The sequence below is a fragment of the Larus michahellis genome, chromosome 7 (genome assembly GCF_964199755.1).
Source record: "Larus michahellis chromosome 7, bLarMic1.1, whole genome shotgun sequence".
Classification (NCBI taxonomy): Eukaryota; Metazoa; Chordata; class Aves; order Charadriiformes; family Laridae; genus Larus; species Larus michahellis.
In genome coordinates, this window is record NC_133902.1 from 5,272,251 (window position 1) to 5,290,202 (window position 17,952).

General features: G+C 48.6%; 2 protein-coding genes across 6 annotated transcripts; one reads left to right on the forward strand and one right to left on the reverse strand.

The window, feature by feature from the left end:
* Positions 1–10: 10 nt before the first annotated feature.
* On the reverse strand, positions 11–14,062 carry ZSWIM7 (zinc finger SWIM-type containing 7). 4 transcript variants are annotated; one of them, XM_074596186.1, is made up of 7 exons: positions 13,430–13,646; positions 12,174–12,271; positions 10,231–10,252; positions 6,824–6,926; positions 4,793–4,839; positions 1,120–1,224; positions 11–312 (listed from the first exon to the last, which is right to left on the reverse strand). In XM_074596186.1, the coding sequence occupies exons 1-7, from the start codon at positions 13,432–13,434 to the stop codon at positions 255–257; spliced, it is 438 nt and encodes a 145-aa protein (XP_074452287.1). In that variant the 5' UTR covers positions 13,435–13,646; the 3' UTR covers positions 11–254. The 4 variants fall into 4 exon arrangements, with proteins under 4 accessions (XP_074452287.1, XP_074452286.1, XP_074452289.1 ...); XM_074596185.1 differs by lacking the exon at positions 4,793–4,839 and having other exon boundaries at positions 13,430–14,062; XM_074596188.1 differs by lacking the exons at positions 4,793–4,839; positions 13,430–13,646 and adding an exon at positions 12,771–12,823.
* Positions 12,857–16,842, forward strand: TTC19 (tetratricopeptide repeat domain 19). Of its 2 annotated transcripts, none has more exons than XM_074596172.1 (10): positions 12,857–13,078; positions 13,146–13,219; positions 13,325–13,435; positions 13,650–13,688; positions 14,201–14,257; positions 14,497–14,558; positions 15,108–15,202; positions 15,404–15,558; positions 15,862–16,024; positions 16,527–16,842. In XM_074596172.1, exons 1-10 carry the CDS (start codon positions 12,889–12,891, stop codon positions 16,658–16,660), a joined length of 1,080 nt encoding a protein of 359 aa, XP_074452273.1. In that variant the 5' UTR covers positions 12,857–12,888; the 3' UTR covers positions 16,661–16,842. The 2 variants fall into 2 exon arrangements, with proteins under 2 accessions (XP_074452273.1, XP_074452274.1); XM_074596173.1 differs by having other exon boundaries at positions 16,530–16,842.
* Positions 16,843–17,952: the final 1,110 nt, after the last annotated feature.

Consider the following 17,952-nt stretch of genomic DNA (forward strand, 5'->3'; position numbering starts at 1 on the left):
AGTCAACACAGGCTTTTTAACATTTATTAATTAATCCATCAGTGCAAGGCTGCTAATTAATGTCACACTTGGCTGCAGCACAGGAAGACATCTATCAGCCATGACGAACATTTGACAGTCTTGTAGCTACAAAAAATGCCAGCTACACAGCTGGGAGGCTACACAGAAAGTACATCCACATGTGATCCGAATCCTTTATCCTTCATCCTCTTCCTCGGCCAGTAAGATGCTCGTGAGCTGCTCCTCAGAGACAGTTAGCTCCTGGCAAGCTCCCATGGCCTGGCTGAGGTAGACGGCAAGTATATGTTTGCACTGCAAATAATAGCGCAGCCAAGTTAACAGCAGGAGCAACGCAGGAATGTCATGCTCTATCTGGAAGCCACAAAAATCCATCCTGGCCAGAACAGGTCTAATGAAGCGCCCACCCCTCCTGGGAACACGGTTCCCTGTTTGCATGCCAAGCCCTGGCACAGGCTGGGGCTCCAGTCGCCCCAGGTCAGTTCTGCCCTCAGGATACTGTGATACAGAGATCTGGCGCACAGCAAAGTGTTACTGGCTCCTGATGCCCTCCCCACAGGCATGCAGGAGAAGGCAGATCCAGACTATAAAGAACAAGATTCGGCTTGGTACTGTCTGTCAGCCCACACGGCTCTCAAAATCAAGAGCACTAGGCCCAGTTTGCAGAGCTCTTGGAACAGATGGGCTTCCCATGGGGGAGGGATGGTTGGCACGGGGGGTGGACACTTGCAGACCAGTTAGTTACCCTGAGCCCTTCCTTACTGGCACCAGGTGAACTGCACCGCTTCATCAGCCAGACGCCATGTGGCAGTCCCATTAGCAGCAATAGCCCTTGTTCCAAGAGACCATCTCTTGGAAGTCAGAACAGTAACGCACAATTAAGAACAAAAGCCCTCCCTAGCCTTGTAAGGCCTAGCTCCACCCTAATACCGTGACTCCCAGAGGCCAGATTATGCAGTGGGTCAGGCACAGCCTGCGTGGCCAAGCCAACACTCATGCACTTGCTTCCTTGGAAACTTCAAGCTGCTCAGGTCCAAGGAGCAGGGCACAGCCTTCTCACCCAGTCCCTGTCCCAGCCCCAAGGTAAGGCAGACAACTTACCAGAAGGCTCTCGTTCTTCTGCAATACAGTAAAACCAAAAGCGGGACATGTACAGAAATGGCAGGAACTGTAGCAGGTGTAGAGTTTGCCTGAGCTCCCAAGCACCTGAAACAAAGGCAGTCGGAGGAAGCAGGAGTCAGAGACAGCATTCACTTTTAATTTCTCTAACTCTTAGCCTGTTTCTGGCCCGATGTCCTTCCCACAATGACTCACTGCATGCAACTGGCGAGCAGGTGTCACAATACAAAAGCATCTCCAAACACTGCAGCGACCCATCTAAGCTTGAAGCTCCTCAGCTTCCTCACGGTCTCTACACACTTCTTTCCCTGCAGGCGAGGAAGCATTCCTGTATGTACACCCGTGCTTGCAGCAGACCTCAGCTCCAGCGACTTGTCTGCTGCTAAGAGATCGGGAAAATGGCAGTAGCACAAAGCCCCCTCCCCTGATCTCCCAAAGCCAGCAGCCGAGCGAGCTGCCAAGCCCCTCCGGCGAGCTCTCCCCCCAGTATGACAAGGATTCTCTTGTCACAGAAAGCCCATTTGTGAATCCCGGGCCACTACAGACCTGGGGATGGAAGAAGAGCAGCAGTGAGCCCTCCCAGTGAGGCCTCTTCTAACCAGCTCCCGTGGCTGAAGGCTGCAAGACTGCTGCCTTGCTGTTCTGTTCCCAAAACCAGCTGCAGCTCTTGGAATCCAGTTTTGTCTGAATAAACAAAGCTGAAGTCTCCAGAGAAGAAGCCTCCCTGCTCCATCTCTAGTTTGGGAACAGCACTGCCTCCTTTCCCCACATGCTGCTGCTCTGCAAGGCTGGCACTGAAGCATATTCCCTTCGGACCACGGGCAGCCAGGTGAGGGATGCATTCATTTCCAGCACGGAGAAGGTGACAGGCAAACTGTGAGCTGCTGGAGCTGACTGCATGGTATAGAAAAGCCAACCTACAAATGTCTCTTTTACTTTCTTCAAGACTGGAAAATAGTTTTTAGAAAGCTACTTTAAGAGCCAACTGCTCTGCCCTCTCCTATTGCAAGGGAAGAGTCTGTGGGAGCAGAACACACTTGCAGACCATAAGCAGAAACCTGTGCTCAAAAGCACGGACTTCCCTAATGCTCTGAGACCTGAACTGCGTGCACCCCATGGCCAAAACACAATTACAACAGAAAATTTGCTACGATGTGTCTCGTATCTGCCACAGTGACAGCAAGTGCTGTCTGTCAGCTCTGTGGCCCCGACAGCTGGCACTAACTCCTCCTGGGTATTCCAGAGCACAGTGGGGATTTACACGGGTGCAATCACCAGCAGCGCCCTCCTCTGCACACACGCCCCTGGGCTGTGATGGCACACCACATTCCTCCCCCGTACCAGGCTTTAGATTCCAGTTGGGTTTGTGGCACAAATCCACCTACATCCAAAGATAAACCCAAAAACGTGAAAAGACAGTGGAGCTCTGCAGAGTGCTGCTCCCCTCCAGGATGCCCCTGGCCCTCCTAAGTCACTCCAGAGGAGCATCATCCCTCCCGGTCCGGAGCTGCACTTGCAAGGGGAGCCTTCCCCTGTCCCCTGGAGGTCCTCTCTCTGCAACCCCTTGCCTCACAGGTAACGTCCACGAGTTTAAGGTGTCCCACAGAAGTGCCTATGCCTCATAATCCCCCTTACTCCCAGCCGATTCAGGACACAAGACTCAAATTCCCACTTCAGGGTAAACCAGTCTTTCTTCAGTCTGGCCTTTACCCTGGGCCCTCCTTATTCTCCAGGCTGAGTTTGTTTCACTTGTGATAAGTTTGTTTTTCTCTAGCCCCTTTGATTGTTTTTTCCAAGATGAAGTATTCCGATGGTGCCTTTCCTTCAGAAGTGTTTTCCTTTGAGGAGGGGGGGAAGACACAGACACTGACAGCTTTGGGCTGAGTTCAGCGTTCCCCTGTGCTGACCTAGATCGCAATAATGCAGCTTCTGCCTAAAAAGGCAGAATCTAAAATCCAAACACCAAGAGAAAAAGGTGCCTCTGTTTCTGGCCAGCTGCAGCCAAGCCTGGCACTGGGGTGCTCTCTTGGCCCTGAGAAGCTGTGAGATTTCCTTCCGCTGCCCTCATCTCCAGGTGCTTGCTGGCTATGCGGCGAGGAAGAATCACCAGGGGGTGGTGTCCCTGCCAGCGCGTGGGGATGCAGGAGGGCCAACTGCGGCACCACGGCAGGTACTGCTGCCACCAGCACACAGCTAGGCAGCACCACAGTCTGTGCCAGGACTTGATGCTCAAATCCTTCACGGTGGGGCAGGCTGCCATACAGTTTTAGGAAATTAATTTTAAAAGACATAAAAAAGAAGACTCCAATAAAAGTGCAGGATGTGAGCAATGCAAGTGACAGTTGGCAGGAGGGCTAAAGCACTGCCTCTCCCCCTGCTAACTGGCTTCGCTCCCACAGCTCACAGGATTTCTGCAACTCAGGCAAAGCTAATAGGTGCCACAACTGCCCCCTGCTCACCATTTTACACTTCTACCGAATCCAGCGAATCCGCCATCAGCCGGGACCCACCATCTCTGCAGCAGGTAAGACTTACTTATCCCCGACCTGGAGTTACAAGGGTTGGCTTTAGTCTGCAGCGTAGGCAGGTATTATACAAGCTCTTCTGGGATGATTAACAACTCTGAAGTAACATCGGCCCCTGAATACCCCATCGATGATACTCCTCTATTAAGTAGCAAGGGTATTAATGCCCAGGCATTAAAAGACAAATCATAGTTTTCACTCATCTGAGGGCTCTTACTCCTCCCATCTCAGTTCCTGAGGGCAAGAGCTGCCTACACTACAGTCTGCAGTCCTAGGGCCTGTCTGAGCAAAGCCATTTTCCCCTGAAGCAGTACCTCAGATGCGCTGGATGATACAGAACGCAAACAGCATTTTAGCCTGTGAAGTGTCAACATCTCAGATTTGGCTATGATGACTAAAGTTTTGGAGTTTCACAACAGGACCAGCCTCATGGCTTCAATGAGAACAGCTCTCCAGATCCAGCTGCAAGTGAAAGCACCACCTCGCATCGCAGCTCAACCACATCTGGGTGCAAACAGCGGAGCTGACTTTCTGGGGAATAAGTGAAAAGGATGACTGTGCACGTGTCCAGGCAGCCACGGATGCTCCCCCTCTCCCCACCATGCTGGGCATGCTTCTCTGCTGAGGGAGAAGTGCCCATAAGTGGCATACGTGTCTACACCACACACACGAATGAAGAGCCAGCGACGCCACCCAGGTACTCCTAAGTGCAGTGCCCCACTCAGTGTTTCAGTTTCTGTGTTCCTGTCACTGCTCCAGCCAGCAGCCTCAGGGGAGGCTCTGCTCTTTGTTTCTGCATCTCAGACAGCTGTGCTGAGGAAGAATTTCACAACGGGATCAGCCTCACGCCCCCAGAGAAAACATCTCTTCAGATTCCTCTGTTAATGAACTCATCGGCATGGCCTTAATCAGCAATCAAGCTTCACCGAAGAGGAATGCTTCTCAGAAGCACACGTGCACGTGCAAGGCAGGGACTGTTTCCTGCAGGCTGCCCATCAGCCGGGAGGACACAGGCACAGACCCTGAGTGATGCAGGGGGGTCACTCACATCATACCCATCAGTTACAAAGCATGCTGAAGATTGGGCTTGTCCTACCTTAACTCCTGGTGACCAGCCCTGGGTGTCCTACCTGTCCAGGGGTTCCTTCCCCACAGGGGAACCAGCGGCTGCCTCTACCTGCAGCGGCAGGAGGAGAGCAGTTCTGACACTTGCTCTTTTCCAACGGGCACCAGTTGAGTCAACAGTTGTGGCCATCAGTGGCTATTAATCAATCAGCTCCCAGTCAGTGACTGCAGGATTGCCTCCAGCAGGCATTTTTGTCCCCTCACTTCAGTGGGGAGAGGGCTGGGCAGCGTGGAGGGGTGCCTGCCTTGCTCCAGCAGTTTGAGGCAGCACTGTTCAGCAACGACGCAGACCAGACCAGGGTGTCAGGGCAGCACCCAGCACATCAAAGCCCTCTCTCCATGTTTCTCTAGTCTCCTCCATGTCTCATGAGGTTTCCTGCATCTAAGAGATTAATATTAGGCCTCTTAAGATGCAGATAACTCTGACATGCTGCAGAAAAGATCTAAGTGTGTGAGCACACATTTAGGCTCCCTGGGAAGACCAGACGCCCTAAGCAGTCCCCCTCACCCTTCACACAAAAGGGTGCTAAGTGAAGACTGTGCATCCCAGGCTGCAAAGCTCTGCCTCAGCCTGCATGGCCCAACAAAGCTCTGCAAGGGCAATGTGACCATTCTCTGCCCAGTGGCATATTCAGCCAAGCAACATTAAAAAAGAAAAAGCCTTTAAGCGTTCAATTACTGAGGCAGCTGCTGTCTAAGGGTCCTGGAAGCAGAGCTTCTTAGGCTTTATCAAATATCCACAGGCAAGCCCTCAACTCAAATCAAAGTTTGTGTTCTGGAGTCCTGTATGTTTATGAATCATGCCTTTCTGGAGGGGCTGATGTCCTCTCCAAGGCCCCAGAAGCGATAAAGACTCTGTGCAAATCAAGCAATGTAAGTTCTGAACAAGTGAAAAATGTTTGTGTCATTACCCAGGTCTGGCTTCACGGCTCTTCTCTTACCCTAGATGACCCCAAAGCATCTCAGCACCTCCAGTGAAGGAGAGAAGGGCCTTTGCAGGGAGGATATTTGGAAATGTTCCTCTTGGCTGCTGCAACAATGAGCAGAGATTCCCTCTCCGCTGGTGCACGATAAAGCACAGCACCAGGTTCAGCAACGGAGAGGGTTGTACTATCTGAGAGGGTTAGTAGAGCTAAGTAGAAGGAATTGGGTGCTTCTTCACCAAAATCTTACGGATATAGGGTCCCACTGCTTATACAGCCTTAGCTAGGGGACAGCACACGTCCCCTAGAGAGACAGCGTCTCTCTGACTCTGACCCCATGGGCTGGATGCAGTTGGTCAACGTCTCACAGAACAGACAGACTGTCCCCAACAGAGATGCCACCGGTGCTGTGGCACAGTAAAGCAAGGAATTATCACAGAAAAGTCAGAAAGAAGTGCCAGTGGCTCCTTTCTTCACCTAATGAGCCTCAGCTCCATCTCTGACCCTCGTGCTGTAAGAGGAGTTCGATCTTTAGGGCTAAGTTGAGCTTTTCTCCCTAAAACGTCATTTTATGAAGATGTTTCTGTGATTCACAGGCTTGGCTACAATGAACTAGAATGAAACGCACAGACTTGGCCTGCATTGTTTCCTCCCAGGCAGTGAGGATCCTATTGCCAAGCAGAGGTCAAGAGTGTTCAGGACACAGAGGATTTGGAGTGCAACGGGGAAATAAATGCAGTGATGGCAGATAACACTCAATTGCGTACCATTTGTCAAGAGGAAGAACTGCCTTTGCTGGATAGGATGAAAGTAACAAAGCAAAATTAGCAATCCATGGAAAACTTCCTTCTGACCATAATACCCACAAACATTGTAAGAAATTGTCTCTGACTAGCTGGAAGCCACAAAGAAAATGGTGGTGAACCATGCTGTTCTAATTCTAGTCCGTGGCTACTGCTCTCCAGTATCACTTTGGGAGTTTGTAAAACACTGATATTCTCTCCATGTTTATCCAAGCGCCCTTCTACATTCTGCAAGTTAGGAAAATACTGGCTCACATGTCAACTGGAAACCATTAGAAAGGAAGACTGAAAGGAGTAAAACTGTGTGTACCTGGTATGCAGTCCTTCCACTGGGGGACGTGACTCGGGTGACAGAACGCTGATCCACCAAATCCAAAGCTGGGACAGCAGATGGGCCGAATATGAACTTCAGCCTGAAAAAGAACATGTCTCTAGTTAGGTCACACCACAAAAGGGGACCACCTGGCTTAGTCTTAATCCATGGGATTTAGCCCTATGGAGTCCAGAAGGCCTGTAGCCAAAGGCTCCCACTGCCTCTCAAAATCCCAACAGTTACAACTCCATTAATTACGCTATCAAGCAATGAAGTGCCTTTGTCATCCTCAGCTTTGCGGGCTTTCACCAAGTGACCACCAATCCCTGCCCTGTCCCTCTGAGAGAATCCCAGGACTCAATCCTTAAGGACAGTCTTTACTCTGTCAGCTATTCAGAGCCGGGTTTTGATATTCTTAAGAGAACTTCCAAGCTTCCAAGCTGTCTCACATTTCTTTGCAAAATCCCACTCACATTTAATTACGACGCATTTTAAAGATTTTCCTTGCACAGGACGTTCTGGTTTATGTGTTTCTTTTTCAGTGCTATGACCCAAACACTATTCTGGCTGCCTGCTGCACAAACAGGACATGAAGTGGTTCCTGTCCTGAACTAAAATGAGACAAACTGCATCAGAGACACACAGAAGTGAGATTTTTTAGTGCCAGAGCACTGCCATTTAACCAATTTATCAAACAGTGAATCTAGACTCCAAAGCCGGAAACTTTGCTTCTGCCCAGCACCCTAAATACACTAGGTCTTCTTCAGGGGAAACTGCACCTCTGTCAGCAAAAGCAAGACATGCTGGCAAAGAGAAGGAAAGGAACATGCCGCACATGCCGGAAGGAAATCCTGGGGGATGCACAGTGCTGGGGATCCAACAGAGGTTACAGGCAACAGGCAGTGTCATACACACAGCCCAGGGACCGTGCAATTAAGGGACACCTTAATTGTACATACAGGCTGTCCTGGATGAGTTGCCCTGGATCAGATTATTGATCAGTTGGTCTCGATTCCCACCTCCAGCCATGGCCCACACATCATGCCTGGGAGCAATGAGAGAGCAATGATGATACACACTCCTTGAGCAATAGGAAATGCAGTAGAAGGGCTCTTTCCTCATCCCAGAGAAACTGGTTTAAACCCTGGGGAACGAATGAGTCATTTTGTAGTGATCACATCTCCTCTACTGCAGTCACAACTGAGGTAGAAATTATTCTTTCTCTACCCACCAAACTGCATCAATAGGAAGTTAAAGACCATCAGAGAAATACTTAAGACGCTCCACTACACATGGAGCCAGTGGATAGCAGTAGTTTTACATCTGTAATCCAGCTACCAGCAGCACTCAGACACAGCAAATTTATTCCAGATAAAAATCCAGGGACAGCTCACGCCTTATGTCACTCCACCCTCCCTTTCCCTTCCCTTTCCTTTCCTTCCAAGCAGGACACATCACCATGCAGAGATGCACCACTGCACAGCATTTATGGATCAGGCAGTGCGGCAGCACCATGGAAGCACTTGCTGGTGTCTGGCTGCTGCTGTGCTCGGTGCTGTAAAATTCCACACCAGCAAGTGGAAAAATAAAGAGCTGTGAGTCCTGAAGGCACAGGAATTTCTCTCTACATACTCATTGTCTGCACATCCCTGCAAGGAGGACTTTATCTTCTGGTGATGCTGTGCAAGGGTATATGATAAGCTGTATGTCAAATACGGACAACTGTACCTTTAGCCTATTGTCCAGACAGCTCATAGGCTTAGAAGTTATTCTAGACCTGTATATCCAGCTGCTCTGAATGTGTTCCAAAGAGCTCAGGGGCAACTCAATTAACTTTACAGACCTTTTATGCGCTGAAAAAAACCTGTGTAGTCTACGTTACTTACAAGGGTAAACAACAAGAAAATCAGCAGTGATGAAAAGATAGTACAAAACATGAGCGGGAGAACAAGAGAAAGCAGAGGAACATTTCCAGCTCCAGTGAAGACACAAAGAGCCAAGGCAGAGCCCTGGCGTCCCAGCAGCACGGCTGACCTATGCGTCTGAGTCAATCTCATTGATAACAAGCCAAGCAGACAGACTTATTCCAGGAAGACAAAACCTTCAGTTGCACAAACTCAAGGCAATAAGGATTGGCTTCATCTGAGGACTGAGAGGAGGTGGGTGGGGGAACACTCAATGTAAGACATTCCTTAATGATTAGGTTTGGGACTATAAGGGGGCTGACTTTAATGAGTTTCAGTAACTCTTTCAAATTTGAGGAATTCTTTTTTCATGTATATAATTCGATCAGTCTAACAGGAAATAAGTAAGGGGAATGCCCAAAGGAAATTGAAGGACTTCCGAGATCTGGAAGAGATTCAGAAATTAAATCAGAATACTTCTGAGTTGCTGGTCACAGAGAATTGATGGAAATCTGACTGCCAAGAGTTACCACCCAACTGTTACTAAACTTAACAAGGGAATTTCTTTCCTCCTCTTTTCTTTTTTGGCAAGAAGGAAACAAAAACTTACGAGACTTGTCAAATATCATCCCACCCTTCAAAGGCCATTATTGTCCCAGAAAAGGGAGCCAGCATCCATGCCTTTCACAAGCGTTAGGTTAGATAACTTTAGACCCAAAGATATTAAGGCCTGAAGGTGCCTGGTGATCTCCTCTCCTGGCTAAATTACAGGCAGCAGGAACACAAAGTTAAAGATGAATCTGAAAAGCCTTTCTCACTGTGATGCTGTCTTTACCTTCCACACCAATTAGCGAGGGCTGCAGAAATTGTGGAACTTGGATCTCTTAGGAGACTGCTCGGCAATGGCTGAAATATTCACAAGCTTCAATCAACACGAGGACAATGAAGCTGACCTGACACTTCTAAACAGGAGAAAACTCTCAGGGTAATCTTCAAGTTAACAATTCCCTTGTGCAGAGAGATGATATGTTCACTTCTTCCTTTCTATCACACGTGCCCATGACTCAAATGGAAGAACGGATCACAGGATGCTGCTGTGCTCACAATGATACGAACACAGTGGAGATGCAACACTCCAACGGCATGAATCACTCTGAAACACAGTCCACTCTCACAGAAAACTCATTCCAGACCTGGGGGTGGACTCAGAGTTCAGGTTAAACATTCTGGGTTTCTGCATGTTTAATCCACCCAAATTAAAGCAAGTCATCACAGGAGATTCAGCAATACAGAGATAATTTAATGAATCCCTGGGAAAACCCTTGAGATTGTTTCTTTGGACCTTCATTTCCACTACCAGCAAAAACACGTAGCAATTCTGCATGAGAAACATGTACCGGTCAAACACAGGAAAAAAATAGCGGTACTATGATGAGAGCAGATTATCGGCTGTCCTTTAGCAGGACACTTGGGACAAGAACTGAAGCAAAAGATACTTACCCCAGCAGCAGGTCATCGGGGACTGCAACAAAAAGAAAACAAAGCATCATTTTGCTGAACTTCCTCACTGTGAGTGTGGGGAAGCTAGTGTCTCCCTAATGTACCCCCAGAGGCCACACAGGACTGCAGTGCTCTAGCCATCCTCTCTAGCCACCAAAAAGCAACACGGAGCAGCAAAATGATCTGCTATGTTAGTGCTAAGGCACTTATCAAGGACAGAAATTAAATATACATTCAGAACCACAGGGATTAATTTTAAAAAGAAATGTGGAAGCCCAAATATACTTACTTTTATAATATCCTACTTTTAAAAGCATGTAAGAAAAGGCATGCAACCTCAACATCTTACTGTGCCACTTTAAGAAGTTGGTTAAAAATATATGTATTGGTTTCCCTGAAACTGTCTTGGCATGACTTGAAAACTCTGGCATCAAAACTTTTAAAATGTTATTCTTTTCCCAGCATGGTCTTGCAGGGCGCCACTAGTTTATAGCTTTTAATACAGCACCAAGAAACATGATGTCTTCACTTATTAGAATTTTTTGTTAAGACAGAAAATTACATTTAGGAAAATTAGTCTGTTTATTGTAGCTAACAGCTTACGCTCTGATCATCCAATCTGATCTTTCTGTTATCACTAATGGGACACAGTGTACTATGTCTTTGTATTCCACTAGAAGGACTTTTGGCTTTAAAATCCTTTGTTCCAACAATTCAAAATATTTTCTATGACTTAACACTGTTGGTTTGACTTTTCCAACTTTAGTCTCATTTAATTATCCAAAGTGATTTACCAGTTTGTTTCTGCAGTTATGTCTCAGTGTATGTCTTAGTACTATTTTGGTGCTTTACAGAGAAGTACACCTTAAAAGGAACGTTGACTTTTCTTTTTCTTTTTCTAGTTTACAACAGGATTTATAAAGCTCTTTTAAAAGGTCACATGTAGATTTTGGATCTACTCTAACCAGACAGGAGCCATACTGCAACTATGCCAAAAAGCTGTTAATGTGGTTACTCTGACAGTTTAGACATTAAGTCTCTGCCCATTCCCCACTCAAATGTAGTGCTCAAACAGACTTCTCTGAATGTTGATTTAGCTGGTTTTAGCGTAGTTAAAATATTCCTTAAATAGACAATTTCCTTAGGAAGAACCATTCTGCACTACTTATCAAGTAAACACAAACAGTAATATTCTTTCAGCACAGATTACAGAACTACGTTAGTAATCCAGAGTGCAACGAAGGTGATTGCTCTTAACTAGCTGTTAGAATTGGCCAAGATTTAACTGTTGGCTTATGCTTGCTTCATTCAAGCAACAGGAAAGTTGTTCTTTGCCCTGGGATCACTAACACCCCACCCTCTGCTGGTCAGTCATGAAACATGATTGGTTTTATGAAGACTTCCCTTTCAATTCTAGTTTTGAAATTAGCAAGACTATAAAAACAGCAGAACAGTTGGCACAACAAAATGCCTACCTAAAAGTATATAAGTGATCATCCCTGAAGTGTAACCACCCACACTACAAGCTCTAAGCAAGCAGCATTGCCCTAGGTCCCACATTCAAAAAGGAGGGCCTGACTTTTAGAAGGGGGCTGCTCCTCGTTACCTGTGTTTCAAACCCCTTTGTGTCCAGACAGGTTGTATCAAGTACAGGAATTAAATATACATTCAGAACCACAGAGATTAATATTGAAAAGGAGCATGGAAGCCAAATTATTCTTACTTTTATAATATCCTATTTCTAACAGCATGCAAAAAAAGGCCTGTGGCCTCAACATTTTACTCTGCCACTCCTGAAAGTGAAGGCCACCTCTTATGTGACAGAGTCTGCAGAAGATGCAAGCAAGGAGAGGCTGACAACCCTCAGTGCTACCTGAAGGTTTGATGGCGCTTGTACTACTGGCCCACCGCCTGCTGGAATGGTTCTGTTTTTCTTTACGTACCCTGTGAGGTCTCCTGAAAAGCCTTTTTGATCTCTCGCAAGAGCTCTTCTGCTACTGCTGGCAAGGTGCTGTCCATCCCATTGGCACTGGCCTCGTGACTGGAAGCAAGACAGAAGAGAAGAGGAAACAGTGGGAAATCGTTAAGGTCACTGCAGATACTATAAATTGGGACTGTTCATCTGGGCTGAACTCAATCATCTCAACCCTGCAAGGAGGGCAAGCAAAGGGCACCCTCAGCACCTTTGGAACTGTGTTTTTTACACTTTTTCGGAACAAAGCGTTTCTCAAAAACACGCGGGTGTCTTTCATATATCCCTACGTATAAAGAGATCCCGTGGAAGGACGGGGGAGCGATACAGCCGGCAACAGGAGGAGGCTCCGGCCTGGAGCGTCCCGGCGCCGGGACAAGAGAAGGCCGCAGAGCCCCCCGCGGCAGGGCGGCCTGGCAGCCCCGGGGCCCGCGCTGGGGGATCTCCGAGGGAAGGGCCGGCGGATGCTCCCCGCCGCGGTCCCCAGGGGCTCCCCCAGCACGGCAGAGCCGGGCCGGAGCTACTAAAAGCCGCCGGTCCCGGGACTGCGACCCCAGGCCGGGCCTACCCGCGGCCGCGCTGCCGCGAGGGCGCGTCTCCATAGCAACACGCGCCCTTTGCCCCGCGTGACGCACAGTCCCCCATCACGTGGCGAGGGCGCGCTCTTAAAGGGCCCGCGGGGGAGGATGCTGGCGGCGGGGCTGCCGCGGGCCCTGTGCCGCTTGGGCGCCCGGCGCTGCCCCGCGGGGCTCCCGCCGCCCCGCATCGCTTGGCGCGGCGGGGCCCGCGGGGAGGAGGGCGGCGGCAGGGCGGGGTCCGGGCGGCGGCGGTGGTGGTGGGCCCGGCCTGTCGGGGGTGCCCTGGGCTCCCTGGGAGGTGAGACGGGACGGTCCGGGGGGTGCGGGGCATGGCGGCGCGGGCGGCGGTCACCCTCGCCCCGCAGCCCTCTCCCTCTTCCCCAGGGACGCCGAGGAGGACGGCGAGGACGCCATTATCCAGCTGCTGAAGAGAGCCAAGGTGAGGCGGCGTCCCCTGCGGGGCCCTGGCGGCCTTGGCGCTACCTCAGCGCGGGGCCTGGCGGCCGAGCTGCCCCTCGGCTTTCCCCCCTCTCTCTCTCCACAGCTCAGCGTCATGAAGGGCGAGCTGGGGGAGGCCGACCGGCTTCTGCACCAAGCCCTGCGGCTGTCGCACCAGGCGGATAACAGGAAGGCCATCGTGTACACTTACAGCATGGTGGGTGTTCGTGGTGTGTGGGCACAGCGTGGTACCTCCTGCTCCGTGATGGCCCCTGTGGGTCTGGGCCATGCTGGAAGGCGCCGTGGGGCTGCGGTTCCCTTCGCGGGGGTGTATTCCCCTGTGCTGGGGCTGGAGGTAGCAGGAAAAGCGGTTGCGTGGAGGCTGGTCCCTGCAGCCGCTGTGGAGCTTCAGCACGGTCTGTCTCTTCCAGATGGCAAACGTGGCCTTCATGCAGGGACAGCTGGACAACGTGAGTAACTCTTTTTTTTTTTTTTTTTTTCCCCCCTCTGAATTTTACGAGGCTGACATCTTGTGTGAGATCACGAGGGTGCAACGTATTGTGACAAGCTGAGTACTGAGAGTTGGGAGACAGAGATCTCCAAGTAAAAAACAGAATAATTTGCCCTAGGACTGCATATTGGACCTATTGAGCTCCAGTATGGTGCAAGGGAAGGAATACTTCTTACTGTCAAATGCCACAGTCAAGCATTTAGATAGTGTCCCAAGGAGAGTCTGGGAAAGCCCCAACTGCACAAAGATATGGTAAACTCATGGCTGCTCTAGAAACTGAAAGGACCTGCTCGTTGGCAGTACCATTGGGCTCCAGTTAGCCCTTTACTGCTGACTGGCCTTGGCATATAATGTTGAACACCACAAATTGAGAGACAGGCTTCTCCCAGTAGTCTGCCTCCGTAAAGGGTAGAGATCTTTTGTTTTAACTGCCATTATTCCTCAGTATTCTCTTCAAAAATCTCTTTTCAGGCAGAAAAGCTCTACAAAGCAAGTATGAGCTATTTGCTTGCAGGGGAGACAAAGGAGGTATGTTCTTCTGATAAAGGCTTTCAGGGGGAAGTAGTAACAATTCTTTGGTCTATTTCTTGTGCTGTAATACCTCCTACTAGAAGCTGGCAATACAAGCTATGAGGTTGCCGGCTTCTCAAAAACTTCCTTTAAGGGGATGGGCAGTTTCAAGGTCTAAATTCGTTCTTTGGCAAAGTAATGTTTCTACTGGGGAGATACAAGAAGAATAACAGCTGCATTGTGTGTCCTCCTGGCAGGATGACAATGCAATCCTTGAGATGTCCCTCAAGCTGGCCAGTATCTATGCTGCTCAGAAACAGTGAGTTCCCTGCTAAAGGCATCTTTTGCTTTAATCTCACTTCACAGTGGCAGCGAAGAAAGAGGCTCTTTCCTCTAAGAATAGAGTGCCCAAGGAAGCTTTGATGTGCCAAGATACCATCAATGTAAAGGTTCCAGCTGGCATGGTATTTGCCTACCCACTGTCACGTAGCTCAGAGATTGCCCAGCTTAGGGCAGAAGCAGTCATAGAGGACATCCCTCTTTAGTCTTAAATCCACACCTCACAGGAGAGAAGGCTTGTGAATGCTGTTGGTGGCTGGTAACTTGTAGCTTCACTTTTCAGTGGAGCATCAGCATGGGTTGCCTTATTGCCCTTATCTGGGGGGAGGGGGGCCCTCTCTACGTCTTAGATCCCATGGGTCAAGAGAAGGGTCCAGGCCACGATCAAGGGAGCGCTGAGGGCAAGAACCTTCTGGCCAAGGGGAAAAGTTCTCTTACAGGCTGTCTAGAATGTGGGATTGAAGGTGTTCACATCTATCCATTCAGGGATGGAAGGAGCCTTGCTTTGCTGAGTTGTTTTACTTTGCAGGCACAAATTAGCCCTGGCTGGCTACGAGTTCTGCATCCTGACCTTAGAGGAGAAGATTGCCAAGCAAAAGGACTTGCCTGAGGATGTCTTACCGGGTGAGACTTACCTTGTCTGCTAAAGGCTTCTCATTATCTTTTCTCCATTTCCCTGTCCTCAGTGTTGATTTCCGTGTTGCCTAAGCACCATCTTCATGTCAATCCATTGTCTTCACACTGCATGAGTTTCCTGCTCTTGTAGGATGGAGACTCATGCTTGATCTTGTAGAAGTGATCACTTCCACTCCTCTCTATTTGCAGCTGAAGAAAAGGCCAACACCCGTCTCTTGCTTGGGATGAGCCTAGACTCCTATGCTCGCTATCTCCTAAGCATTAACCAGCTCCCAGTGGCCCAAAAAATGTACGAGAAGGCTCTGCAGATATCAAATGATGTTCAGGGAGAGACTCATCCACAGGTGACGTGTACAATGGTAGTTGGACTACTAGGGAAAGGCAGGCTAATCTCCTAGGGAATGAGGCAGCCTTAAGAGCAGCTTTGCTGGCATCAAACATACACAGCACTAAATTAGGTTCTGTTTTCCTGCCAGGAAGAATGAGCATGCGGCATGCTGGTATATAAATATAAGACACTTTCTTACTGAAAGCTTCTCTGGGAAATACTACTTTTACTAGTGTGATGGGTATGAATGTGGCGCTTCTACTGCCCCAGACTTCTACACAAGTCTTGCTCTGAGACTTCCTTTTCTGTCCTGGTGCAGACTGTGGTCCTTATGAATGACTTGGCAACTGTACTGGATGCGCAGGGGCACTACGATGAGGCGTACTCCTGTGTGAAGAGGGCAGCTGAGCTGGCAAAGGAGACTCAGCACCCAGAGGAGCACATGGTGCTGAATAACCTGGCAGCAATTCTGATGCACAAAGGTAGGGAAATAAATGTCTAGCCTCTGTCCCTGTGCGTGTGGTGACTGCAACTACCTGTATTGTAGGATTCAACTATAGCATTATTTTTGTGTTACTATATTTAGCTTAAGCACTAGGTCTGCTGACTTTGTGTAGGCCACCTGTGTTGAAATTGAATTTAGCTGCTGAAGGATCCTGTCCAAGATAAATGTAGCACTGGTGCATCTGACTCAAAAGGCTGCCAGGGAATCTTGTTTCCCTTGTCCTGTATGTACAGTAACTCATTCCAGAAGGACAGAAGATAGGCTTGAGACTTGTTTCTGTGAGATCTTAATGCACCTTGTCCCATCATTATTGCTGCCTAGCTCTCATAGTTGGCACCCTATGCTGGATGTTTTCTGAACCTCCCTAGTGTGTTCCAGGTAGTCCTTGCTTGTCCCTTGTATGTGGCCTGCTTCAGGAGGGGACTCTGAAAATGGGCAATGTAGTTTGCTAGCCATGCCACTTTTTCCTCTTGCTACAGAAGACTTTCTGCAAGCAAAACAAGTGTACAAAGAAGCTCTCAAGCAGGCACAAGAGAAGGGAGATGTTGCTTCTGTCCAGCATATCCAGGAAGAACTAGCTGAGCTGGCCAAGAGGAGAAAGGGCTCCAAGTAAGTTTGGCCACGGAGTCCAACCTTGAGGTGTCTGACAGCAGCAAGGGTTGGTCAGTACAAGCAGCCTGGGACCAGTCTGGTGCAATTCTCCAGGAGAACAGCAATGAGGATTTTAAGGACTGCTTCACAAGAAGGGCTGCTATTGCTTAACAACTTCGCCCAAAATAAAGTTGTGGAATCTTACTATGTAAATTGTGCTGTAGTCTATGGTTGGAGAGACCTACTGTGCTAGCGAGTTAACTTTGTCTTGACTGCCAGCAAAGTGCACGTCCAGCCTAGTATTAATACTTGCAGTTCAGTCAAGGAGTAGTCATTTGCTACTCCTGACTGCTCACAGAAGTATTTGCTTTCAAAACAAGGCTATACTAAAGCTAAGTCGTGAAAAAGAGAAGAGGCAGGAATTGTCTCACTCTTCACGTGCTGGCTAGCACCACAGCGTGTCAGTGCTACAGTTCAGTATCTGTTAACTTCAACAGAGCATTTCCCAGACTATACCTGTACTATGACAGAGCTGTAGCTCCGTGTCCTTTTCAAACAGGTTGCCTGAAGATCAAGTGTTTGTCTTCAAAGCATTCAGCATCCAAAGATAGAACATGCCCTCTCAGATGAGGGGTCAGACGGTTACCAGAGCTGTTGTCAGAAATAAAACACTCAGCTACCTTACCCCAGTCAAGAGCACACGAAGTGCCAAAGCTGTCCTCTTTTCTTGGACAGGTCAGTGCTGGAATGCTGAGGCTTCCTGTTGGAAAAGATGGTATGTTCAACTATCATGTTTGTAAGCTACATGCCTTAATGTGAATCCACTATGAACAGCCTGCTTATACAACAGAATTCTTTGGTTCTGCCCTGCAGGGAAGCCTAATGCTGAAGACAATGGAGAATTAAACCCAAAGTTATCAAATCCCTGTTTAGCTAGGATAGTAGAACTAAATGTAATTCCCTCAATCAAGCATTATTTTAACCTCTCATTTAAAGAACTTCAGCTGGTTGATACAACCCTTAATGTTAATGGCATCATTATTAGTTTACTTACAGTAGCATTAGTAGCTTCAGCTCTGCTTAACTGAGGTAAGAAGAGGCACGCAGGCTTTCTAGAGCAGATGTTCATTGAAGCTGGAAAAAACTTAAGTCACATATACGGCTTTGTTCTCAGCAGGCTAGGAAGTAAAAATATGGCTGTTACAGGCACGCTTGTACTAACAGAAAGGCTCTAACACATTAGAGCCACTCTTCTTTAAGGTTCTGCGTTTTGGTTTTGAAGTGGCAGGCCTTAGACACTCCAGCAGCGCTGAC

Coding starts and splice junctions, on each gene's coding strand:
- ZSWIM7 (XM_074596185.1), bottom strand. Junction 10,253..12,173: donor TTTTCAGGAGACCTCACAGG/GTACGTAAAGAA, acceptor TTTTTGTTGCAG/TCCCCGATGACCTGCTGCTG. Junction 6,927..10,230: donor CCCGATGACCTGCTGCTGGG/GTAAGTATCTTT, acceptor GTTCTTTTTCAG/GCTGAAGTTCATATTCGGCC.
- TTC19 (XM_074596172.1), top strand. CDS start 12,889: ATGCTGGCGGCGGGGCTGCCGCGGGCCCTGTGCCGCTTGGGCGCCCGG. Junction 13,436..13,649: donor TCGTGTACACTTACAGCATG/GTGGGTGTTCGT, acceptor TGTCTCTTCCAG/ATGGCAAACGTGGCCTTCAT. Junction 14,258..14,496: donor TTGCAGGGGAGACAAAGGAG/GTATGTTCTTCT, acceptor TCCTCCTGGCAG/GATGACAATGCAATCCTTGA.